Source organism: Calypte anna, chromosome 2 (genome assembly GCF_003957555.1).
Source record: "Calypte anna isolate BGI_N300 chromosome 2, bCalAnn1_v1.p, whole genome shotgun sequence".
Classification (NCBI taxonomy): Eukaryota; Metazoa; Chordata; class Aves; order Apodiformes; family Trochilidae; genus Calypte; species Calypte anna.
Genome location: NC_044245.1, coordinates 139,708,093 through 139,732,870, shown reverse-complemented (window position 1 = coordinate 139,732,870; position 24,778 = coordinate 139,708,093). Strand labels below are relative to the sequence as shown.

At 41.0% G+C, this 24,778-nt stretch overlaps 1 protein-coding gene across 2 annotated transcripts in view; it reads left to right on the top strand.

The window, feature by feature from the left end:
- The window catches only part of TMEM65 (transmembrane protein 65), a 34,237-nt gene extending 29,904 nt beyond the window's left edge, over positions 1–4,333 (top strand). For both annotated transcript variants that reach the window (XM_030444449.1, XM_030444448.1), the window contains one exon: positions 409–4,333. In XM_030444449.1, coding sequence (XP_030300309.1) covers positions 409–504 — 96 coding nt within the window. In that variant the 3' untranslated portion in view covers positions 505–4,333. The remainder of the gene's footprint in view (positions 1–408) is intronic.
- Positions 4,334–24,778: the final 20,445 nt, after the last annotated feature.

Below are 24,778 nucleotides of genomic sequence, written 5' to 3'. Positions count from 1 at the left end.
AGAAATTCTTCATTCCTGACCTTGTTATTTGCATTCCCAGATACAACACGAACGTTTATAATTGCACCTAAAATGTGGGGTTGTTTGTTATTTTTTTTCTTCCTTGTCTTCCTGGCCACCCTACTAATTCTTTGAATCTGTCTCCCCTTTTGCCACCTGTGCAGTTCTTCATCATTCATCCCCCTCTTTATTCAGAATTGTCTTTTGTCACAGCACATTCTGTTTCTAACCTCGCATTATCTGTCTCTCTCTCATAGATTATGTTTTTAGTCTGCATGCTAAGAAAAATGTGGCTCCCAACTGAAACCAAGAACCAAAGGGTCTGTTTTCTTGTTTGTGTTGGTGCTGCACAGCAAATAAGTAACAACTCATCAGTGAGAGACTTAATTTTTTTCCCCCTTTCTTTAGGGTAAAGCTATTGGAGTGACCATTGGCTGCATTTTAGGAATGTTTCCTTTATTTTTCTTTGGCGATGAGGAAGAAAAACTGGAAGAAAAAAATTAACCTTTTTACAAGACATATACAAATGTAAACTACTGTACCTCAATTATTCAATTATGCTGTCAATATTTAGGAATTAACAGACAGTAAAAAATGTATAGACTTGGGAACAAAACCTTCAGCATGTCATTTTATGGAAACACTAATTTATTGTTGCTTTGCTGTGTTCAGTACTTCTTTTTATAAGGTACCATCTAATTTTTTATTTATTGTAAATTTTGGAAGTGTTTTCACTTATAGCGATTGATGTTTACCACTTTCCCCTTTGACCATATTCCTCAATGGATTTATTACTTTAATAATGACATAATGGATGACAGAATCACTCCTTGAGTTCCATATTGGTTACTTAACAGTTGTAATTGCATGACAAAAATTTCATTGCTGTTTGTCAGGTCCTTCAATGCAGATTATTAAGGAAATCAGTGATGAGTGATTTGAAGTCCTTCACGTTGAGAGGTGACTGGTTGCCCCCTCACCAGCCATCATTTTGCACTGCCTTAGATTAGATATTTCAGTGATCTACGACAGTCTTCTTTGCAATTTTTCCACAAATTTAAATGTCTTTGAATTGCCTTCTGAGATTACAATTTTAATACTTTGTCAAGGTAAGTGTTTCCAGTGTAGGCTCTTTACCAAGTCCATTTTTAATGGTGTCTTAACACCTTCTGTACTTCCATATTCATGCCTTTTTTTTTTCTTTCTTGCTTCGTAAAGAATATTTTGAGAATTGAGTTGACAGGTCCTTAAATTTGTCCTCTGGAGTTTTAAGTGTGGTTAAAGAATCCAGTATACTGTTTCAAAACCAGAAACAACTTCTTCTATTGTTCTGCTAAAAATAAGGTGTGATAAGTTGATTGGGTGGACAAGGCTGGGGAATACTTCAGGTATGAATGAGTGCTGTCATTGCAAGTTTGTAATGGGTGGTTCAGTTGAAACAGTGAAGTGTATCATTGGTATGGATTAGAGGACCTGACTTGTATATTGTAGCTTTGCATTTCAGATTAAGCCTTAGCCACACTTTTTTTTTTCTGAGACAGTTGAAAAAACAACAAAAAAAAGAAACTTGAGGCCTTTTTTCCTTTTTTGCCTTTTATTTTTGCACTCTTACTGTATTATAGATCTGAGAGGGCAGTCACCTCTAACTCTGCTTTTTTTGTATAATCATTAATAAATTGATTACAACTATTACATATTCATAAAATTTCAGGATCTGACTTGCCAGTGTTATAATTCTAAGTTTCTTACCTGTTTGAATACTGTTTTGAAAGGACACTTAAAGGAGGCACACAGTCAGGACACTTTGAAAATTATATTGCTTGAATTGCTAGCACTTCTGAAACCTAAAAAGAAATGTTCAAACAAACAAACAAACAAAAAAGTTGAGTCCCATTATGTCTTTTATTTGCTATAGGAAAAGTTTTATTGTAATATGTAAGTTTTACAGAGCTCATTGCTTATCTCTTGGTCATAAATCTGACTTCTCTGTTCTCATTTCTAGAAGCCCTGTAACTGCAGTACTGAAACTTTGCCACCAGCCTTCAATGAAGGTGAAAGTGTTGTATCTGTTTTTTGAAAAGCAGACTTGGAAAACTTGCAGTGAGTAGTCCTGGTAGCAAGTACTGTACTTTGTACATTAGCCATGAGAATCTGGACCAAATTGTGAAACTCAAATAAATGTCAGCCATGAATAGAACAGAAATGGAGGGGAATTTTGGCATGAATTTTCAAACTTGGAAGCTTTATTAAAGACCAAAAAAACTCCAACCACACACAAACAAAACAACATAAAACCAATCTTGCTAGCAAATTATTCACTTTCCCCAACAGGTTTGCTGCTGGTTTACAGTACTTCAGTGATCAGGTTTTTTCAGCCATCCACATATTTATCTTGCCTTAAACTCTTAACTTTTCTTCCTCTGCATGTACTTCTGTATCTGGTATGTTTCTATACAAAGCTGCAAGTATTTCCCTTTTTTAAAATGGAAGAACACATCAAAACAATTTTGCATAGGTTTCTTTTTTAGCTGTTTTACAGTAATTCCAGCACTGTTTTCCATTATGATACTGGCATCTTCTTTGGAATCTTCCAGCAGTGGCCAATCCTCAGTTCTTTGCTGTTGTACCAACTGAACACTCTTTTCATCACTTCTGTAGAGCTCATGAGAACAATCAGAAGGCTGCATCAGCTGTCATAGTAGTGTTCATCTTACAGTGGCAACAGGAAAGACTGTGTACTATTGTTATGGAGCTTGTGCATGTAAGCTGAGTACATTTTGTTGCTGTATGTCAAACTGTTGTACTGCAACCAATGCTTTTACCAAGAACTAATGAACTAAAATATCTTCAAAGAAATTCATCATGTGTCGTCTGGTTAAACTATTTAGCTGACCACAAAAAATGTGGAGGGCAAGTGACACATGGTAAGAAGTCTTGGGTGTTTCAGGCTGTTGTTTGATACCATAATCAAAAAGGTGACTTCTGGGGTTCCAATATTTTACAAATATGAATAAGTAGCTATTTGAGAGGAATTGTGAGCTCTGCTGAAATATGTGAGAAAGTGCTGGTTGGGGCCAAGCAGCCCCCCTGAGAAGAGGAGGGGCAGCTTGCTTTGTCTGGGGGATCCACTCTTGCATGGATGTGGTACTGCTTGGTGTGCTATGGAAGATCTGTGCCTGATCTGTACCCTGCCTCCTCACATGGAGGGTAGTATTTTCTGAGGTATATAGATGAAAGTATTCCCTGATCCTGTGATCACACTCCTTTAAAAGCTTACCTTAGAAGACAGAGCACTAACAAAACACTCCTCTTTGTTTTCTGTTGTCCTCTCCCTCCTGGATAAAAGAAAAAATAAACATTACAAGTTCATTCAGAGACTTCAGTAATGCTTCAGTTTTTAATTCTATCAGTTTATCCTGTTTTAACAGGAATTTTTTCATAAAAGGGCTGGTAGACCTGGAATTGTGTTTATTTTTAAACGCTGTCTTTTATTGTAACTTAAAATAGAAATGTATTTTCCACTGTATGTTATCTCTATGGATAAATAACATGCATCTGAAAATAGTTACCCTTGCTAATATTTTCTCATTCATGTACTTTTACAGAAATTGTTTTAATTCAGACAACATAGTTTGTATTGTCTTTAATTAAATTGTCAAAATTTCTGTAAACTTTTGTACTGCAGCAAAGCTGTTCTGTGTTTCTTTATTAGACCAGATGCTGGAGGGGAAATGTTAATAATATCCTGTGGGTATTCAGCCTCAGTTATACAAAGCAGGGATTCATTATTAAAGTTATAAGTAGGTGGTCCTTTGTCACTGTTACAGGAGATACCACCATGGAGTCTTTTCATGCTTGGAAGGAAGAGATTTAAGCAATTAAAATATTTGCATGGTAAATTGGTGGTGTTTGTGATTAATATTAGTCAGAAGGCCACTTGCACTTGAACTCTGGAATTAACTGGGTTTTTATATGTAAACCAAGCTGTTTTGAAATTTTCTGGACTTGGTAGCTCTTTGCTTTTTTTCACTCCTTGGTCAGTCCTTTTGGAGATGTCTGTCCATAAAGAAGTGCTGTGAGTAAAGCATCTGTGCTGGCATGATCTCATCTCATTTTGACAACCTGTATAGGCTGGCTGTTATTTTACTCTATTCTGATTGTGAAGTTGAACTCTCCATTAATGCTGTTCAGAGAGTCTTACCACACTTGTAGCCAACATTTTCCTCTTCTCTGTCTAATGTTTTACATGGTGCAGTGAGAAGCTGACAGAGCAGCAGTATATAAACTGAAGAACTTAATAAAGTATTAAGGAATTACCATCCTGCTTTGAAACTCCTATGCCTCTGGAATTTTTTTAACCTAAAATATTAGGAAAATAGCTGGTGCTACTCCAGATTGCAGTTAACAGTCTCAAAAAAAAAAATCAAGCCCTTTTAAAGTATTTAACATTTGCTAAGGCTTTTACCCTTGTGTCAAAGTCCAGGGCTCTGTGTTGCTTCAAAGTCATATTGAGGCAATGGGGTGGAGGGTTTTGGGCAACTTAGGAATGTTAAAGTCTGCCAAAGCAAATGCAGAAGATTTTGTTTTGTTTTGGAAGACAGCTTTCCCCAGTCAGAACAAACCCCACCTTCTAGCAAGACCTGTGAGCTTCCACCTTCCTTGTCTCACTGCCCCAAGAGACTGTGTAGTCCCTAGGATGAGCAGGGCAATCTTTGAACCTCAGCTGTGTAACCCAGAGTAGTGACCTTGGGTAGCAGCAGGGAGTGTGGAGTGGTGGTGTAGTATTTCTCCTGTAAGCAGGTGTTACCAAGATAAGGCCTCTTGCAGCATTGTGGGGAGAGTTGTTAGGACACAGTTTTGGTTTAACAGTCTTCACCTTAGTCCATAAGTAGTTAAGCTGCTGGCTTAAATAATGATATGGCTCTGAATGCTACTCCGTGGTCTCATGAGTTGCTCCTTTTGTGTGTGTGTACAAAGACCTAAGTTGCTGTGAAATACAAAAATTATTTGAGGCTTCGAACCTGATGCGTTCTATGTCAGTTCTTTTATTCTGTTCTTGATAAACCATGCTTATCAGGGTGCCCTCTTTATATATTTTGATTATGAAAAGGGCCTTATGCTTTTGCCTAGAATGTTGAAGACCTTCCAAACTTGTAAGTATTGACATTACCTGTCAGTAAATAGATGATTTTGCAATGGATTATGAAGTGTACTGAATGGGACCGTTCACTGATAAAAAAACATTCCCAAAGAGCTGCATTTGGACCTACAGCTGTTACTTCTGTTGGGAAGAGTTTGCCACTGAGCAGGGTTTTAATGCAGTAGCATGGGGAGCTGCCTTGTGTTTATCCAGCACTTCTTGGATTTGGTATGGTGACTGCTCTGTGGTGTTGCTGTCTGTTTTGTTGAGAACGGCTTGTCTGTTACCTCCGGGTAGGAACAAGGAGTAAAGGGAGGAGAGTGAGATTTTGCTGTCTTATTTTCCCTACATGGGGATGCATAGAGGATCTATTAAGGAGAAAAAACTGTGATTTCCATTCATGTTCATTCCCTGCTGTTCTCTGTGCCTCAGAATGCTTTTAACATGCTGGGAGATTGAAAGAAAGCTGACGAAGCTTCCCTCTCTGAGTGGCTTTTCTGCCATCCCAGCTACGGAGCTGCCAATAATCCCTTCACAGAAGAAACTGTCAAAAGAAAAATAGTAGTAAAATACTCCCTTTTGAACACAGGACTTCTTGAATAGGAAGAGAAGAATAATTATGTTGCCAATGACCAAGTCAAAAGCCAGTTTCATCTTAAAAGGAAAACAGCTCCTTTTGGTCAAGTGTCAGGTAGGCTTCAATGAAGATCTGCAAATGACACTTTCTCTGCATGGTTTCCCCTGGTTAGGTACTTGCCCCATTTTGTGTAGGAACAATGAAGGGTGTTGTTTTCTTTGTACCCCCTTTCCTTTGTGAGAGCACCAAACCCTCTAAGGGGTGGCAGTACCAGGAGAGACTCTGCAAATAGGACTATTGCTGTGCAGTAACAACCTAAGGAGAGGTCATGCTGTAAGAAGCAGTCAGGTGTTCATTAATGGTCCTCAGCTGCCTTGTAAAGGCAGACAGACAGTGGGATGGTTCCTCTGGGAAAAGGAATTAGCTGGCTTGTGTTAGTTTATGCCAAATGTGACTATACCGATGCACTGAGGAACAGGCAGTCCTTCTTGAAGGTATTAAAAAGAAGAGGCTCCTCTCAACCTGTATTGGAAACCTTCAGATCTCTTAGGATAGTCATCTCCTTATCTCTGCAGTAGATTAATGGCCTGCTTGTGTGTCTCAGCTGGTTTCAGTCCTGGGAAAGCCAAAATGTAGTTGCATGTCTTATTTCTGGGGGTCACCCAGGTGACAAATGGATAGTTTGGGTATTTGTGAACTCAGTCACTTGCAGAGCTCCTGCAGAACTTCAGGTCTCCATCTTCATGTATGTGAGGGAGAAGCCTGAAATGGGATTTCTCTGCTTAAATGTAGACTTTCCATCTTGCAGCTGGACAGCTTCATCTGGCTTACACTCCAGGTGTAACCCCTTTGAATATGGTAGAAACCATCAATGGAGAACATATTTTGTCTGATGTATTGTAGGTGTCCAGGATAGGATTGGTCATGCTCTGAGGCAGGAGTTTACTGGCAAACACCCTCTGCACCAAAAATACAACACTGGTCTTAATTCTTACTATCTTCTAATATTCTCCAAGCCATGGTGAGTATTTGGAGTCTATTGGAGTTTCAGCCCTATCCTTTGCCCAGAGTTTGCACAGGTTTTGGTTGATTTGGCCTGAACCATGTTGCTTTGGATCAGAGAAATTAATTGTGCAAGTTAGTTTGTGCATGAAATGGAAGAGCTTATTTCAATGTGAAATACCTTGTTCATTGAATAGAAGCTGTTTAGTGTTGCAAAGCAAACCTACTTTAACTGCATGTGGAGCAGCATGGGGGTGAAGAGGGGGTGACAGGGAAACATTATTTCTTTTGAAACTTTCCAGCAGGGAAGAGCTCCTCCATTCTGGGTCGCTGTTCTCTGTGACAGTCCACGTGGGTAGCAAATTAGGACTATTTTTGTTTTCATTTAAGATGCCATGACAAGCAAAGCAAGTGTCACGTGTCACACAGCAGTTGGGCTCTCCATTGGAAAATGCAATCTGTTAAACAGATTGGCCAACAAAAAGGGACTTGGTAGATACTCATAACAAATGTGCTGCTACAAATGTTGATGAAAGTTAGTATAATACAAGGTAGGCCAAGTAAAAGTCAGTGCTGTGATGTAGTAAATAGTGTTGCTAACAAATTTAGATATTTAGAGAGTCCTGGCCTACAAAAAAAAAAAAGAAAAAGTTTTTGTGGATATTCTGCAGCTACTCCCTCTTACTGCTGGTTTGCTTTTGTTTCCTGGAGTCAGTTGTGGTTCTGATGCCAGTATGAGGTACCACGTATAATGAAACAGTGAAGAATATGATTGCAAAAGAAGAGAACTCAGAAAGGAAGTAAAGCCTCCCTTCAGAGAAATTAAAACAAAATATTAATTTCATTAAGGAATGTGAAAAGATGACAACAGCAGTGTTTCAGACTAAGCCACTGTCTTTTACTCTGGCAATTCCACGGTTGCATTCCACAAAACTAGAAGTTTTCTGTGTTCCACCTGATGAAAACCATTTCAGTGCAGGTCCTGTACTGACTTGACTCTGATTTAAATTGAGTTACTGTAATTAGAAATTATGGATTTTGTGTATTTTTGTGTATTATTTCTTAGTCCTCCTGTTTTCTAGTTTAATAAATTAGGATGCTCCCCATATGTGCGATCATCCTGTGAAAGAGCAGGAGCTGCTGTTTCTGTTTTGTGCTTGTTATTGTAAATGATGGTTGAGAACAATAGAGTGTGGCAGTTTTCCTGTATGATAATGTAATAGTCAACATATTTAAAAGCTATTACATATGATTCCTAGCTGGATAAATGCTGTTAAGATGGCACCACATGTAAACAAATAGCTTCTTTACTCAATCTAAAATGGAAGAAGTTGTTAGAAAGTACTTTTTCCCCCCCTTGATGGTACCCTGTATTTCACTTTGGTTAGGTGATGGAAATTATTAATGCAAATCATTTATTTATGATATAGATATTTCCTTTAAAAGACATCTTCATCCATGATGAAGCAACTTGTAGCAACTTGTTCCTTGTGTGGTTACCATACTGGTTTCATAGGTTTTGTTTTCTTCTTGCTCTCTGAACTAAGTGTGCAGCCCTCAGTTGATTACTATTGTGGCACTGATCTTTTATACGTCCTGATGAGGTGGCCCTCATTAATCCACCATCATAATAATCTTCCTGGTGTTGTCAATTCATGCAAATAAGGTTAATTTTTTTCTGTTGAAAGCCCAGTTATGCTATGACTCACCTACACTTGTGATCTGCGCTAGTTAAGTCATGAATCTCTGTTTTGGTTCCTGTAGTTGTTTAGGAAGGATTTAGGAAATCATATGGTTTGCTCCTATAAGCCTGGGCCTGGCTCTGCAGGAGATGTGGCATCCACTTGGCCTGAGTGCCAACACCTGCCCTGAGTTTTGTCACATCAACACCTCTGACAAGCTGAGGTGAAGTGAATAGTAATTCCAACAGTGAGCAAAGCCCCTTACAGTGCTTTGCACCTGTAAAAGCAGAGGCCAGAGGACAAGTGACTTGGTGCCTGGAAGGCTCCTGCTGCCAGGAAGCTCCTCCCTAATAGAATCATAGAATTGGCTGGGTTGGAAGGGACCTCAGAGATCATCGAGTCCAACCCTTGAGCCACCGTTGTAGTTGCTAGACTATGGCACTGAGTGTCACATCCAGTCTCTTTTTAAATATCTCCAGGGACGGAGAATCCACTAATTCCCTGGGCAGCCCATTCCAATGCTTGATCCCTAAGAAATAAACAGGACAAGTGACAGGGTGGTGCCTTCTGGCATGCCAGGGTTTGTGTCCTCTGGTCTTGCCTGTGCTGGAAATTATCTTTGACTCAGTGCATTTTGTGGTTTTTGCATACTGTATCTCACATCCTCATCTGATCTTACTGTGGGTAAAGTTTGCTGGTTTTTGATATGTTGGTGGCAGGGTGATTGCTCTTATTTCATTCAGGGTGTAAGAAAATGCAAAGGTAAGAGTGGTGGTGCAGAGGGTTAGAACGAAAGGTGGGACATTTCTACATTTTCTAAATATGCTTTTCTCTTTGCATGGATGCTGTATAGATGTGTAAATTCAGGAAAACCAAAACAGCCATAGGTGCTGCTGCTGCTGCTGTGTGAGTGATGTTTGGCAGTGCCAGTTCCATGATGTTACAGGCATGTTGATGCCATAGTTCTTTGGCAAACTGTAATCCAACTTCTGATGCATTTTACTTTTAATGTTGGGTGGGGTTTTGGTTTTGCTTTTCCATTTTGTTTTTAATTTATAACTCTTCTTCAGTTTTCTGCTTTGAGTTAGTGTTCCAGTGTGTTACTTAGTTCTTCCCCATGTGTGATGCACATGCACACTCATGCTCACCTTGTAAAAGATATCCCTTCTTTTAACCACTCCTAGTGATTTAAGTCTAATTACTAGAGTGGTTGAAACCTCAGGCTTTGTTACTGAACAAAGCAAATTATTTTAATTTTCTCTCACCTCTGAGCTTCTAACTGTACTGACACCTAACACCAAATGGTTCCCAATTCTTTCTACATGTGCAATTAGGTTTTAAGTTAAATATAAAATGCTTACATTTTCCTCTTACTTCTTTGGATCCTTCTTATAGTATTCTGTTACTAGCAAAAGTGTAAGCAGTACTTGAAGGAAAAATGTATTTTTTTATTTATTAACATAAATATTTTACTTTCTGTCTTGTAAATTCCAGTTATGTCAAACTTTCCTTACCCTTTACATTACAGAGTACCCATTTTGCTGTTTTCTACAGAATCTTTGTCTTTTTTCCTGGCATGCTTTGCATCATTTTCAAGAACTGTTCGATGTTCAGCCCCCCATAGGAAATTCTGTTTTTTATGATCTTAGAAAACGTGAATTGATTTACAGAAACTGGCAGTTCTGTCACTTTAAAACGTTGCTGGAGGAACCTATGGCAGATCAGCTTGTTATTCTGTTTGGGTGTTAGGATTTGTCTCACTTAACTGTGGCTGTCTAGAAGCTGTACATACCTCTGGGCCACTTAAGAGAGTCAGGCAGACATCTCCAGATGATGCTTGTCTCTCTGCTTCCAGAAGAAGAAGCTTCATTCACTACCTGTATATTATGTTTCGAACTTTAGACTTATGGATGGAGATAAATCCAATTCTGGCACCCTATGGCTTTTGAACTGTGTGCAGCTTTGGCTTCATAGGAGTGGACCCTGTACTGGTGACACATCATGTGGTGGGCTGTGGGGCTGGACTTGAAGGTTTTCTGCCCAGACATCTGAAGCCTGGGAGAAAATGAGCCAGCAGAGACCACTGCCACTGCAGTGACCCAGTCCAGTGAAGTCTTCATTTACAGAGTAACTCCTAGGGCTGTCCCATGTTCGCTTCTCTGACTCCTGTGATTTTTGGCTGAAGGATGATTTTGATACATGGTTTTTAGTGTCAGAAAGAGGAGTGACTTCTGCAATCATAAGTGTAAGTGAAGAGAATAATAATAGTGGTGCATTAGGCAATTTATTTTAGCACAACTGTACTCCAGACTTGGAGCAAACTCAAAGCTATAATAAAGTCTTTCAGGACTAGACACTGCTGAATTGAAAATAAAGCCATTATTTCTGGTTGTGGTGTGGGATTGGCAGTCCAATGTTTCTGTTGGGAACCAACAAAAAAAGCTACTGTCTTTCACTGGAAAAAGAAGGAGGTTGTTATGTTCCTGGCCTGAAAGAAATACAGTTGTCCATGCTGGAGATCTGCCTTGATGTCTTAAATCAAGTGACTTTTGGAAAAGCAGCTCAAGTTCTTTGCTCAGCTGTTTTTACAGTCTCTAGTTCTCTGTACAGCTTGGGAACTGGGCCAGAACAGATAATGGTGTGTCGGGTCTTCTAGGGTATTTTATAGTAGATTTGGCAGAACTATTTCCGGAATACAATAGTATATGAAAAATATGCAGTGAACAGATGATGGCTGATGGAACAGTCCTGTGGCTGCTGCTTTGGTTCTGCACTGTATGAGACACACAGGTTTTATTTAGCAATGGGCAGTGTTTGTATAGGGCTCATGATGGGTGTCTGGGGAAGTGGGGAGGCCCCTTTTCCTGGAGCATAAATCCCAGTTAAAACTGAGAGTAAGATGCAGCTACCACAGGATAAGAACCCATTTTGTGCACAAGACATGTCTACCCTGGACAAGCCTGTGCTGTGATGAGGCTTCTTATTTCTTGTGACTGTCCCTTTAGCTAAAGATTTCTGTGCACAGATAGAAAAAAAAAAAATCTATCCACAGGTATGGTGCATTCTGCCTCTTCATGGTGCTGTAGGTTTATAATTTGTCAGTTTAGTTTGGGCTGTAACATCAAAGTATCTACATAAGTAATGGGGATCTGGTGCACCTGTTGAACCTAGAGTCACTCGGGTGTGGGAAGATGCTCTGTAGTGTCTCCTTGCAGGGATGTTCTGGATAGAGGGTTCATGGTATGTGAGGGACAGCAGTGTAAGGTACCTTTAACCTAGAAGATGACATTTTGTGGGCATGTGGTCATTTTTAGGAAATTATATGAAAAGCTCTTCCTTATGACTTGGAAAACCTGGCTTTTCTGTCACAAACGTGATAGATCCTGGCATAACATTCAGGCCACTGGAAAATTACCACCCCTGTTGTGTCGGTGTGCCCTCTGCCTACCTGATAGGATTCCTCAGCCTCTCACAGCTGCAGACCCCAGTGCTGACTCAGTGTTTAACCTGTAGTCGTGTGGCTGAAGAAGAAACTCATTCATTGAGGGAGCTGCTGGGAGACAGCATCAGTGAGAGCAAAGGGTTGATAGCAGCCAAATCTGGCACCAAGAGAGATTTGAGTTGACATCAGCAACAGGGACTTGTGATGCTTTTAAAAATTTGGCACCAGACACAAAAACAATTGTCCCTGCAGCACTGTGCTAGGTCCCTGAACACTCAGTCCTATGGCAAGAAGGCCTACATAACTGTCAAAAGCCACATCTGGAGAAAACTAGATTAGACACAGGATTTCAGACTAAATATAAGGAAGAAATTTTTTAGAACGAGGATGGTGAGATACTGGCACAGGTTGCCCAGAGAGGTGGTAGATGCCCCATCCCTGGAGAGGCTCAGGGTCAGGTTGGATGGGCAACCTGATTGAGTTGAAGGTGCCCCAGCTCACTGCAGGGCTGGTGGGGACTGGGTGACCTTTAAAGGTCTCTTCCTACCCAAACTATTCAATCAAAAATACAAAGGGGAGCCAGCGGGGAAGCGCTGGAAAGTGGCACTCGAAATTTGGTCTAAGCTTTTGAAAAGAGGGATGTTGTGTGTATAAGGAGGATACCTCCTGCTGTGGAGTTTTATTTGGAGTGCAGAGTGGATGAATCAAAGAGGGAAGTGGGAGAGAAAACTGTATTTGAGTGCTAAATCTGGGCTTATGCAGGGTGGGGGGGAAGTGATGAGTTAGCAGTATAGTGGGTAGGAAAATGGAGGAGGACTGAGAATCAGCTTCTAAGAAACTGAGGGAATGAAGTAAACAGCAAAAGATAATTCAAAATCTTATCAACTGAGCCAGCTGTATTAAAACTTGTAAGGGTATGTAGTCCTTTGTGGATATGGCAAGTGGATAAGGCAAGTGGAGTGCAGGGATGTCTCTTGCCAGTCAGTATTCCTTGAGGTCTGTTGGTGGGTATTGCTATGAAAATCAGAGATGTTTTGGTTGAGGAGACTGAGAGACTATATTGTTGCTTCAATTAACCTTGAAAGGTTGGGATTTTGCATAGTTTTCCTTATTATCTCAGGGTTAGGTGTTTAGGGTTGTTGTTGTTTTGTTTTTTTTTTTTTTTTGCAAATGTTGCATGACTTATTTGGCAGTCAAGTGCACTGAAAAAAAATCCATAGTTAAGTAGCAGGCAGTAGAAGTCAAGAAATTTCCCTTTCACCTGGCTTGAAACAAAGCCAGCTTCATTAGCATGCATATTTCAGTACACATACTTAATCTTCATCATTAATCTTAACATGGATGATAGATTTAAAGTTAAGAGGCAACAAGGTTAAGTAAGCATATGAATGACTGTGGCATATTCCTTTCACCAAAGACCAAATTTATTTTGATAACATCTTTGTTGGAGCTCCAGCAAATGTACTTTTCAAGGGGAGGTATGGGGAGAAAAAACTACTCACCTAACTATTCATAATACAAACTTCACTGTGATTTTATATTAGTTTTTAAGCAAGGCATGAATTCTTATTTCAGATGAGCATATAAATTGAATCACAATTCAAGGACCATCTTTATTTGAACCTTAATATAATATAATTTGTCCTGTGGTAAATGAGTAATTTCTCAGTAGTTCTAATTGAATTTGGGTGGACTTCTACGGAGCTGATGGGCTCATTGGAGAAGCAGAGGGTCACAGATGTTGTTTATTCTACCTTATGGAAGAGGATGGTGAAATGGACTGAAAACTGCATGGATGGCTGTGCCCAGAGCCATGTCCAGCCAGAGGCCAATCGCTGGTGTTTAACTTATTAGTGACCAGGGTGGTTGGGTGGAGTGGTCTGCATGTTTGCAGATGATAGGGAACTTGGAGGAGTAGCTGATACACCAGAGGGTTGTGATGCCATCCAGGTGGACCTGGATAGGCTGGAGAAATGTGCTGACAAGAGCCTCGTGGAGTCCCATAAAAAAACTGGTTTGCTTGTAGTTAAAACATGGAAACATGACTATTGTCAAGTCCACGATTTAGCCATTACATAAAGTTCTTGTTGGAAAAGAAAGGGTATGTGTTTTGAATTACACTGGGAGTTTTGATGATTGAAGCCTGGTTTGGAAAAAATGTATTTTTCATTTTCTAGTGGGAAGAAGCTCCTGCAAATAGCATACCATGTACATGGTGTTACCTTTCTGTAGAACATAGCAAAGGTGTAGGGGGAGGGCATAGAAGAGCTTCTCAGCTCCTGAGCCTCCCTGCCAGCACAAAGCAGGACTGGGATCTCTACTGCTTTTGAAATGCATCTCCTGATTCGTTGTATATTTCTGTCTCTCTTCCCTTTTTGTAAGTGTATCTTTAAAGTTAAGAATCCTTAAAGTATCCTTTCCAGGTTGGTTGGCTCTGAGCAGGCTGGAGGCACAACAGCTGCAAGGTCTAATCCTGATCTCTTTGGTATGAGTTACTAGGAACACACTTGAGACTGATCTTTAGCTTGGAGGGCTAAGCATGGAGTAGCTCTTCTCCTATAGGCCAAATTCATTTCATTTATTTATTTTTATCCCTACCCTATGGGCTGTTCTCCTTCCAAAAGCTCTTAGTTTCAAATCAACACAGGAGAATATTGATCACTGGAAGAGAGTAACTTGACAAATTTGGAGGGCTGTGTTTGAATCGGAGGTGACAGCAGTGGGAGTGGGCATTACTTTTTGTCTGAAAGGGACAGAGAAGAGAACTGAAGAATTTTATTCTAAACCATCTTCAGTATTAATTTAAAGAGTGGCTGGGGTGGAGCTGAAGTCAACAGTTGACTGGTGGTGGGCATAAGGAAAAGACAGGTTATACTGTATGTGAAAAAGATGTTAGAAACAGGAGCTTCTGAAATACCATCTGCTTAGTACTAATGTTGGGTTTCAGGCACTCACAATGTAATTAATGTGTGAGTGGGCTGTAGGAATGCAGCTGGAAAAGAAATTTTCCTTCTACATATATTTATCATTGTAAATAATAATAAAAAAAAAAAAGAAACACAGCATCAGCTTTATGTAAATATTAGATGAGAGGCATTCTTGTGAACAAAGAGATTTTAAGGCTGCTGGAATGAAAGTATTGGAAAACATAAAGGATGTTATTTAATTGCAAATCAATCCTGCTTTATCTGAGTAATTCTGCTTTTCATTCCTTTGCTGCTTTGTGAAGTCTGTGTGATGTGGGGGAGGCCATCAACCAGCTGTGTGGAGAAGTTCTGGTTAAACTGTTGTACCCAGAGCCAAAGAGTCACCTTGGGCAGCACACTGACACAATGAAACAGATTTTCTTTTTCCAGCTGTCTGAGTTAGGTTCTTGAATCTTGGGTCTGCTTTTCACAATCGAGGCTTTTGGGCCCCTTTAGAAGTAGTGTGAATTTTCTATACCAGAGCCTGAGTCCGAGTAGAGATCCTGCACTAAACCTCTACCTTGGGAGCATTTGAAATTATGCTTGTTCTGCAGGATTTTCCAAGAGAGTGGTAGAAACTCTACCCATGGGGATACAGGGTTGGATTCCTCCATCAGGAAAGAAATCCCACTGACTCTTTTACAGAAAAGAAGGAGATAGACTCTTTTTTTACCCTTCTCTGCCTGACTTCCACAGCACTCATGACAAAGGCTGTCCCCTGGCATTTCCCTTCCCAGCAGCTCCAGGGATGGGTGATGAGCAGTCATTTCCAATGGGACAGGGAATGGTCTGGGACTTGCTTGTCACACTGATGTCCAACCCTGTGGCACCATCTTAGCACTCAGGTAACCTTCAGGCTGGTGAGAGCCATCATCTCTGGATTCAGGCTGGACACTGGGAGAAGCTTTTAGTGAATGCTGGGACTGGAGATATCAAAAGGGAAGACTCAGAGTCCAAAATGCAGGAGAATTAATGGTGAGACAGTCAGCAATTGCTGTGAGTAATAATTGACCTGGTGGGAGGCTTTCCTTGCTTCTAACAAATTCCTTTCTGTGAGTCCTTAAAGTCTCCTGGGGGCCAACTGGTTCTGTGGGAGACTCTGTCAGGAGCTGTGACAAGACCTCAGATTTGCTGTTTGCAAATCCAGTCCTGTCTTACAGGAGTGGCACTGCTGGAGAAAGCTCCATCAGAGGATGCTTTGTACTGTGAACGCTTGAAATTTAGCATGAAATGAGGCTGATCTTGTTGAACATGGGAAAATTGCCGCTGAAAAGTGTATGTGACGATTTGTAAACAAATGAGATGCTAAGCAGTTAGGACCACATCTGTGTTTTTTAAAGTAAATGTAAATAATAAGCTTGGAAAGACTCAAAATTGTGTTGCAATCTGTTCTTCACGCTTTTAGTGTCTGCCATTTCATGAAGGCCTTCCCATTTGGGGAGTCATCTGCTGTGCCTTTGCACAGAGGCTCTTTAGGTTGTCACTGAACCTGTTCCCAGTGCTGGTCAGAGAAAATACAAAGACAGAAATACAAAGGTGAGCAGAAGGTGCTTAAACTCATTACCAGAAGTGAAAGCCCATGAGACCAGCAGCAGGGAGAACAGAGCAGGAGTCATCCACTTGGGTGCTCTCACTCTGGTAAGGATGCTAATAGTAAGAAAGAAAAAATATTTACATACCCGTGAAAGTTAGAGAATGGTGAGACTTAGTTTCAATTTACAAGAGAAAAGCAGTGAGCTACACAGTGACGGCAGGGAAATGTTCTGATGGCTTGGTTCCAGCCTGGTCTTGAAAGCCAGCAGGAGGAGAAGGAGGTAGTTGTAGGGAGACTTTCAGAGATCATTTCTGAGATCAGGTCTGTGGCAGAGACAATTTCTTTGGTGGACTGTAAGACCAAACCAGAGGTGTTGCCAGGTTTGGCACAGATGCTTGTGATGTTGTTGCCTTTTAGACAATAAGAGAATAAATACAGTTGGGAGTGTAACTGGATCCTTGGCTGCATCAAGAGAAGCCAGCAGGTCAAGGGAGGGGATTCTCCCCTCTGCTCTGCTCTCGTGAGACCCCACCTGGAGTACTGTGTCCAGTTCTGGAGCCCCTGTTAGAAGAAAGACATGGATGTGCTGGAGTGTGTCCAGAGAAGGGCCACAGGGATAATCAGAGGGCTGGAGCACCTCTCCTGTGAAGACAGACAGAGAGAGTTGGGGTTATTCAGCCTGGAGAGGAGAAGGCTCCAAGGGCACCTTATTGCAGCCTTCCAGTATCTGAAGGGATTACAAGAAAGCTGGGGAGGGCTTTTTAGGATGTCAGGTGGTGTCAGGACTAGGGGAAATGGATTCAAACTAGAAGGAGGTAGATGTAGATTACACAGACACCACAGCACTCCTGAAAATAAAATGTGGAGGTTCTCCTCCCTCCACATTTTTGACAATGATGGACTTGTTTCATTGGTATGATCTGGGTGTTTCCTGCATTTGTGCTGCAAGCCATTCATCCCACACAGGTAAATAACCAGAAGCAAAGGGTAGTCCTCACTTGCAGGTGGGTATTTTTAATGGATTAATATTTTGCAGCAATTCACAGGTATCTCTAACTATTAACTACAATTACTACAATCTGCAGGTAGAGTGGCTTCCCAGAAAAGAGTAGTTTTGTCAAAATGGAAATGTTTTATCTGATACCTCCTGATTTTTATGAGTCTCTAAATGGAAGATGTCTTTTCTTCCTTTTAAGTGGTGAAGTGTTCCATTTAGACTTAGGTCTACAAAGAGGTTATTGTATTCCCTGCAGTGTAATACAATATTCTAACCTGAGTGAGTGGAAAAGATGCAAATCAAGAGTGCCAGAAGGAGCAGTTTGTTCCGTAAGAAATGTGCATTTAAAAAAAAAAGTCAAAAAGTTGAAGTTTCATGTCAGATGTAGTACCAGCAATATTTCTGCTGATTAATAATACTTTCTTTAGGATAATTTATTTATTTTTATACAATGTTCCTTGGCTGCAATGATGCTTCATCTTAAAATATGGAGTATATAGGGGCTTTATTGTTAAGGAATTGGAGCAGCCATGAGATTACATAGTCTGATCTCATGCAGTCCTAGAGTTTTTTTATTATTCTCTTCTAAATCCTCTATTTTATTCAGTTAAACTGGCACTTTATGCATTGCTTTGGTGTTGGCGCTTAAATGGATTGAGATGAACTGTAAGTGCTGATAAATGCTGCAGGCAGAGGAGGGAGATGTATGAGTGATGAGTTTAGGATATACATTTATTTATTCAAAATAGTTCACTTGCCAGCAAGCAAGGTAATTCCCTTTCCAGGTGCTGCCACAGGCACCAACTGAGCTGCCACTGCTCAGCACTAAGGCAAACTGAGCCCCTTTAAGCCCCTTTTTCAGAGGAACACCAAAATGCTGCTCTCCCCTTTGTAGACACAGGTGAGTGTGTGCATAGAGTGGGTTGCAGAGATTTTTCCCTGTGCTGTCCCACCATGGTGTGGGAATGGTGTCCATGGGATGGGCACAGCCCTATTTGTGTCCCAGGCAGACAATGTAAGGCTGGGAGGAGGGCTCTGTCTTTTCCAGCTGCGTATATTTTCATGTAATCTTTCTGCTCATATGTTTTCTACACCTTGGCTTTGCAATTTCCATTTTTCATCCTGCTCCAGAATTCAGTTCTTTCAGCTTGCATGGAGAGGAGGAATTAATAACCCAGGAATTCTCACAGGAATTATTTCCTGGCGAAGGCAGCTGCATGCATGAAAAATGGGATGAATAATAATGGCACTCAACTTTTGAGACCAAATGTGTGAGGAGTTCCAGAAGGTTCTTTGAGGCATTTGTGACTGAACAGAAAAACATGAAATTTCATGTGCTTCAGTGTACAGGGATATGCATTGTGAATGCCAGTCCTACTTCATGTATAAAATGGTTGGCTCTGGTCTGACTGTAGTCTTGCAGGAGTGGCATAGCTGGGCTGTGATAGTTTGTGTTCTGAAGAAATTGTCTCAGTTGTTCAGCAGTGGTCAAAGAAATAAACTGGGACGCCCAGAAATGAGTAGAAAGAGGATGGAGCAGCAAACTGTGGGACTCCTGAGCCATCTCAGGCAATCAAGCTAGGAACCAGCTTGGAATTTGGAAAACTATGGTCAAATGTGTCCTATGGGCATTTAGTTAATTATAAGCAGATGTTATTCGTAAGATTGTATCTATACTGAAGGAGATGCAGAGCAAATTAGTACCCAAAACCCATTAAACAGTTTTTGGTAAGCATCACTGCTAGTCTTGTGTTCAGCAGAAAATTCACAATGATGCAATATAAGTTTTTACTGGCATAAGTTCAAGACTCAGCACATTATTCACAGGAAGCAAAGCTACTGCTGAATTATTCAGGGCTTACTGAAGAAAACTCAGTTTCATCAGATCACCACACTAACTTAATTTATTTTTTCATTATTCCACAGCCTGCAAAGCCAGGGCCCTCTTGTTGTTTCAGCTCTTTGTTTCTAGGCTTGGTAGGGCAAAACAAATATTTGATGCATAGAAATGAGTATCTAATGATACACAATGAATTTTCTTGATAAGTGACTGAATGATAGCATGTTGCGGCTTGTTTGCTTATTCCCAGCAGCTCAGGGGAGGGTGTCTGGAAGTTATGTGGCAGGAGTTGGTAGCTGAGATGACAGCAGGACCACTCCTTCCTGGCATCTCAGGGTGTTGATGGAGGGGAAAACATCTCAGTTCTCTTCTGCTGAGATGAGGACACCAAGAGCAGCTCCCTGCTCACACACTCAGTCCTCCCTCCTTGTTCTTTGCATCCTTGGCAAAGAGTGAGGCTGGTGGATGCCAAGAGCATGGGTGGCTGCAGACAACTGGAAGAGCAGTGGCTGCTCCCAGGGACCATGGGTCAGGGCTGCATGGACAGACTGGCAGTGAGGAGGGGATGGTGCATGTGCTCTGTGCATCACCTCTAACCATCCTCAGGAGAACTCCTTACAGTAGCACCAGTTGTGCTGGAGGTTTAGTTTATCTAGCAGTAAGAAACTCTTCATTTGCAGACATTGTAAAATACATCTAGTGGTTTGTTAAAGACTGGAAATCACTTACCCTGCAAATGAGTTTTCTGGAATTTTAAAAACAAACTCCATGCCTTGGGAAAAAAAAATTGAAGACTTTACAAGTTATTTTTAGGATTACTGAATTTATAAAGCTTGCCTTAGAGAGTTGGCCACATCTTTATTTGGCATAAGTACTGTGCAATTAATGAAAAATATATATTGGATTTTTGCCAGGCAAACAGCTGACTTTGTACGTAACTTCCTAAAATATATCATGAAAGGCTTTTCTTGTTTCTCCCTATGTAGCTGTAAGGATTTTCTAGTAAAGGGAGAAGATTATCAGCTGATTGTGTGCACAGCATTGACTGAAAGAGAAAGTAAATAATGAACATGGGTTAAAATGTCTCTTTGCTTTCTCAGAAACCTTGTCACATTCTCTGACTGCATAAATACACAACTTTGGACCAGGTTTTTGTCTCTCTGAACTGGTGGTTGATTTAAATGCAACCCTTTCCCAAATGTTTAGTGGTATCAGGGTGTAAGCTGTCGATCTTAGACATTGAATGGGAAGAGGGCTGGTGAGGTGGTCAGAGAGAAATGCTGTTTGCAGGAGAATCACTGCTGGGAAAGAAAAGTTTACAGAATAGAACAGAACTTTAAATATTAGTAATTCATTTGAACAAAAGAAAAAATGGCCTATTGTGGCTTATGCTTTTTATTAAAAAAAAAAAAAAAAGTAAAAATATTGTTTTACAGTGATACTTCTGCAGACCTCTAGATCTACTCGTGTTTCCCAGGGTGAAGCCCTCCTGGAAGTTAATAGGTGCCATCTGGAGCTCACTGAGAAAAGCCACAGCAAAAAATCAGACTAAACCCTGTTGTTTGGGGATGCCATTCAAGACCTTTCTGTACCTGCAATGTTAAGTTCCTAATTGGTGGTGGGAATCACACAGGAAAACTCCTGACCTTGCAGGACCCTGGGAGATTTCTGCAGCATGCAGTGCAGCTGAGGCCAGCCCTTTCTCACCTTGATAAGGTGCTGCAGTTATCTCTGTCATGGTCTAAATAAACAATGCTAACTCTATACTTCTGAAGTGAATTTCAGATGACTGTCAACAGCATCTGCTCAGTCGTTCAAGACTCCTCAGCATATTGCCCAGGTCCACAGAGCAGCTCTTAGGCATCCACCTGAAGCAAAAGTCCCCTTGGTGAGTTTTGCAATAGCCTCCTGTGCAGCAGGACCTCAGCTGGCTTGGGAAGACCTTTTTAAGAAAGAGTTATTTTGTATTCTTCATGGCCATGGGCTTAAATGCCCTTATATGCATTGATTCTAAACCATTTCAATTAGCTGAAATCCTTTTCTGTATTTCATTTTCAGTTTCCATGAGTAGCTCTGTCCTGTAGGCCCTAAACTGGTTGTTAAATAACAAAGCAAAAGGTGTTTTTATGTCTGTAGGTCAAACACAGGTTAAACACTTTCTTGCAAATTACATTTTCAAGTTAAATGTGCATGTAGTTAATCCATTCTGATCTGACTTTCATGTAGTCACCTGTTATAAAATAATCTGATTTACTTTATCTGATTCTGAATAATCTTGTCAAACCCCTTTCAGATTAAATAATATTTTTTTCTCTTATGGCTTAATATTATGTCATTAAAATTCTGATCAAACGTTAGATTTAATCACTTCAGTGTTGCAAAGGCAAAATTTGATTGATGGATTCCTGTGGCAGCTTCTCAATAAACTAAGTTCTTCATCTCTCCTAACACCACATACTGGCAAGACGTTTTTATTAGGCAGGAAGCAGTGATTTGAAGAAAAACACAGCCCTCTTGAACTTCTTAGCTTCAGCTGGGATGTGTATGTCTGAGTCTGTATGCCCAGCATTTTACTTATCAAAGTTATTAAGTCTTTTTGTCTGGACACACAGTTTAAACATGTGAGAGGTGTTTATTTGTGCAGTTCATAATCACAGAATCATTGAGGATGGAAAGGACCTCTGAGATCATCAAGTCCATCCTAACACCACCACCTTGGCTAGACCATGGTACTAAGTGCCACATCCACTCTCTCCTTAAACACCTCCAGGCATGGTGATTCCACCACTTCCCTGGGCAGTCCATTCCAATGCCTGATCTCCCTCTCCATGGGGAAGTGCTTCCTGATATCCAACCTAAACCTCCCCTGGTGCAGCTTCATGCCATGCCCTCTCATCCTGTCAAGAGTTGCCTGGGAGAAGAGCCCACCTCTCATCTGACTACAGCCTCCCTTCAGGTGCTTGTAGAAAGTGACAAGGTCCCCTCTGAGTTTCTTCTTCTTCAAGCTCAACACCCCCAGCTCCCTCAGCCTCTCCTTATAAGACTTCCCCCCTGGTCCCTTCACAGCCTCGTTCCTCTCCTCTGGACACACTCCAGCACCTCAATATCTTTCTTGAAGTGAGGGGCCCAGAACTGAGCACCAGTGCTGAGTGCAAGGGCAGAGTTACATCCCTGTTCCTGTTGGCCACACTGTTCCTGATACCAGCCAGGATGCCATTGGCTTTCTGGGCCACCTGGGCACACTGCTGGCTCATATTCAACCAGTGCTGAGACCTCCCCAGTGCACAACCTTTTTTGTTTACCTTCCTTACATGGGGCAGTCCCCACAGGGGCTAATCCTAACCCACCCCTCAGCACCACTCCAATCCTGATCTCTTTTGGGTATGCATCATCATTAAATCAGCAGTAATGACAGCAAAGTAATACTCCCTGTAAATTAAAAACTGAACACAACCTTCCATTACATTTTCCACCGATTTACTCAGGAAATCACACTGGCTTTATACATTTGTCATACAGAAAGCTTCAGGACAGACGGAGACTAAAAAAGCAGTAAAAGCACTAGTCTAGTGGGAGGTGCCCCTGCCTGAGGCCAGGGGGCTGGAACTAAATGATCTTCAGCATCCCTTCCAACCCAAACCATTCCATGAATCTATGATAAAATCTAAGCTAATGTACCTTTGATCAAAGGTTTGTGCTTTTTCAAGGAAGATGATCTGTTGAGCTTTATTGAAGTAATTTTGTTGTTACAGAAAGTGTTTGCTTCCCCCTCCTAGCTTTCTGTCATTCTTTTTTTTTTTTTTAATGGAGAATGAGACTCGTGGTATCTAGTCACATCAAACCCCCCCATATTTAGTGGAGGAAGGTAAACCTATTGCACCCATCTGAGTCCTCTGCATTAGGATGGGCAGTGTCTGCTTTTGGAGGATCCCATTTGCCTCTTCTGATGAGAGGAGCTGGATAATTGCAAGCCTTGTGCTTATCTTTTGGAGCAGCCAAATTTCAGTGAGATAAATCCTGCCTGTAAGCAAACATAGCTATCAAAGCAAAAGAATATTTTATTTAGAATCACATATGAAAGCATTTTACTGATACTTGCTTCAAATGAATTCATTTATCATTTGAACTCTGTTAAATTTAAGAAAACTGCAGAAGTTTAGTTTCTCTCTTTTCAGTTATGTAGCTGATAAACATAGGTTATTGACATGGACTGTATGGGTCTTCCTAGATAAATATCTCCATTTTATTTCTATCAAACTTTCACAGAAAAAAGGATTGACTTTGAAACTCCTCAACAGTACTTTTTCTTGTATCTTTTTGCTGTGAAGTTAGTTTGCTTAGTCCAGCAGCTCATGGGTAACATATATATAAAAATATTGAAATTAACACTTAGCTTTCTAATGGTCTTACTTAGGATCTGGTATCTTGTGATTTATAAGCATGGATGTAAAGCCTGTATTCCTCTGTGTAAAACAGAACCACTTGTCCTGGTCTTGGCCCATCAGTGACTGTGGGCTGCTGGAGAACAGTGAGGTCCTTGGCAGCTCAGCATAAGGAACCACCAACCACAAGTACCACAAGGACAGGTGGAGGAGACTAATTAATGTCATCTTTATGGCTCACCTGATTGCTCACTTGATGAAAGTTAATCATTTAGCCATATTAACTTGATTGCTACAACTCCTGCTTGTAACCTAAATGTGTCTGTGGTCCTTGTCAGCCTGTAGCCAGTGCTGGGGCAATGAGGGGATGGCTGAAGAGCCACAGCTGTCCTGTTTGGAACAGGAGCAGCAGAAGACAGGACTCCTAACTTATATGGAGATGACATGACATGATGGTGGTCTGAGACACAAGACAGATGTGAACAAGAGTCTGGTGTCCTGGTTCTGGAAGAGCTCTCTCCTTGTGCAGAGTATTGAGATGCAGGCAGAGAAGCATCACAGCAGGAAGGGGCTTAGGAAGCAGCTGAGGTGAGATGTGTAACATATAGGTGAGGCTTTGCCCCTGAGCAGGTAGGCTGCAGATAGTGACCATCCCAAGTCCTTCCATAAACAAATGCATTTTTTTCCTGAAAATTAAGTTACAAAAACGTGCTGAAGTGAACATAGAGATTTTGTGCTGATGTGTAATGCTGGAAAGGTATTTTTACCAAACATCCTGGAACAGGCTGCTGTAGGAGCAGCAGGAGAGGGAAACCAGTGGTTTGCTGAAGAAGCAGCAGGTACCAGTATCTTTCAACATGCCAAATACCTGTCAGATATTCTGACATGCTGGGGTGGGCATTGGTTGGAAGGAACAGCACCCTGGGAAAACAAATAGAGTACTGAGTTTGTCATGGGGCAGTCAACAAGTGCTATGAGGCAACTCTTTATCTTGGTATAAGAAAGACATTTTTTACAGTGAGGACCATCAGTCTCTGAAACAGCCTCCTCAGGCATGAGGCAAAGTCCCCAACACTGGATATTTTCAAGATGCTATAGGACAGCATCTAGAATTAGGGTGCTAGATAATCTCACCTAGGCTTCCCTTTCCACATAAGGTTGCACCAGGTGACCTTTTCAGGTCCCTTCTGACCTAGGCCAGGCTATGATTCTGTAA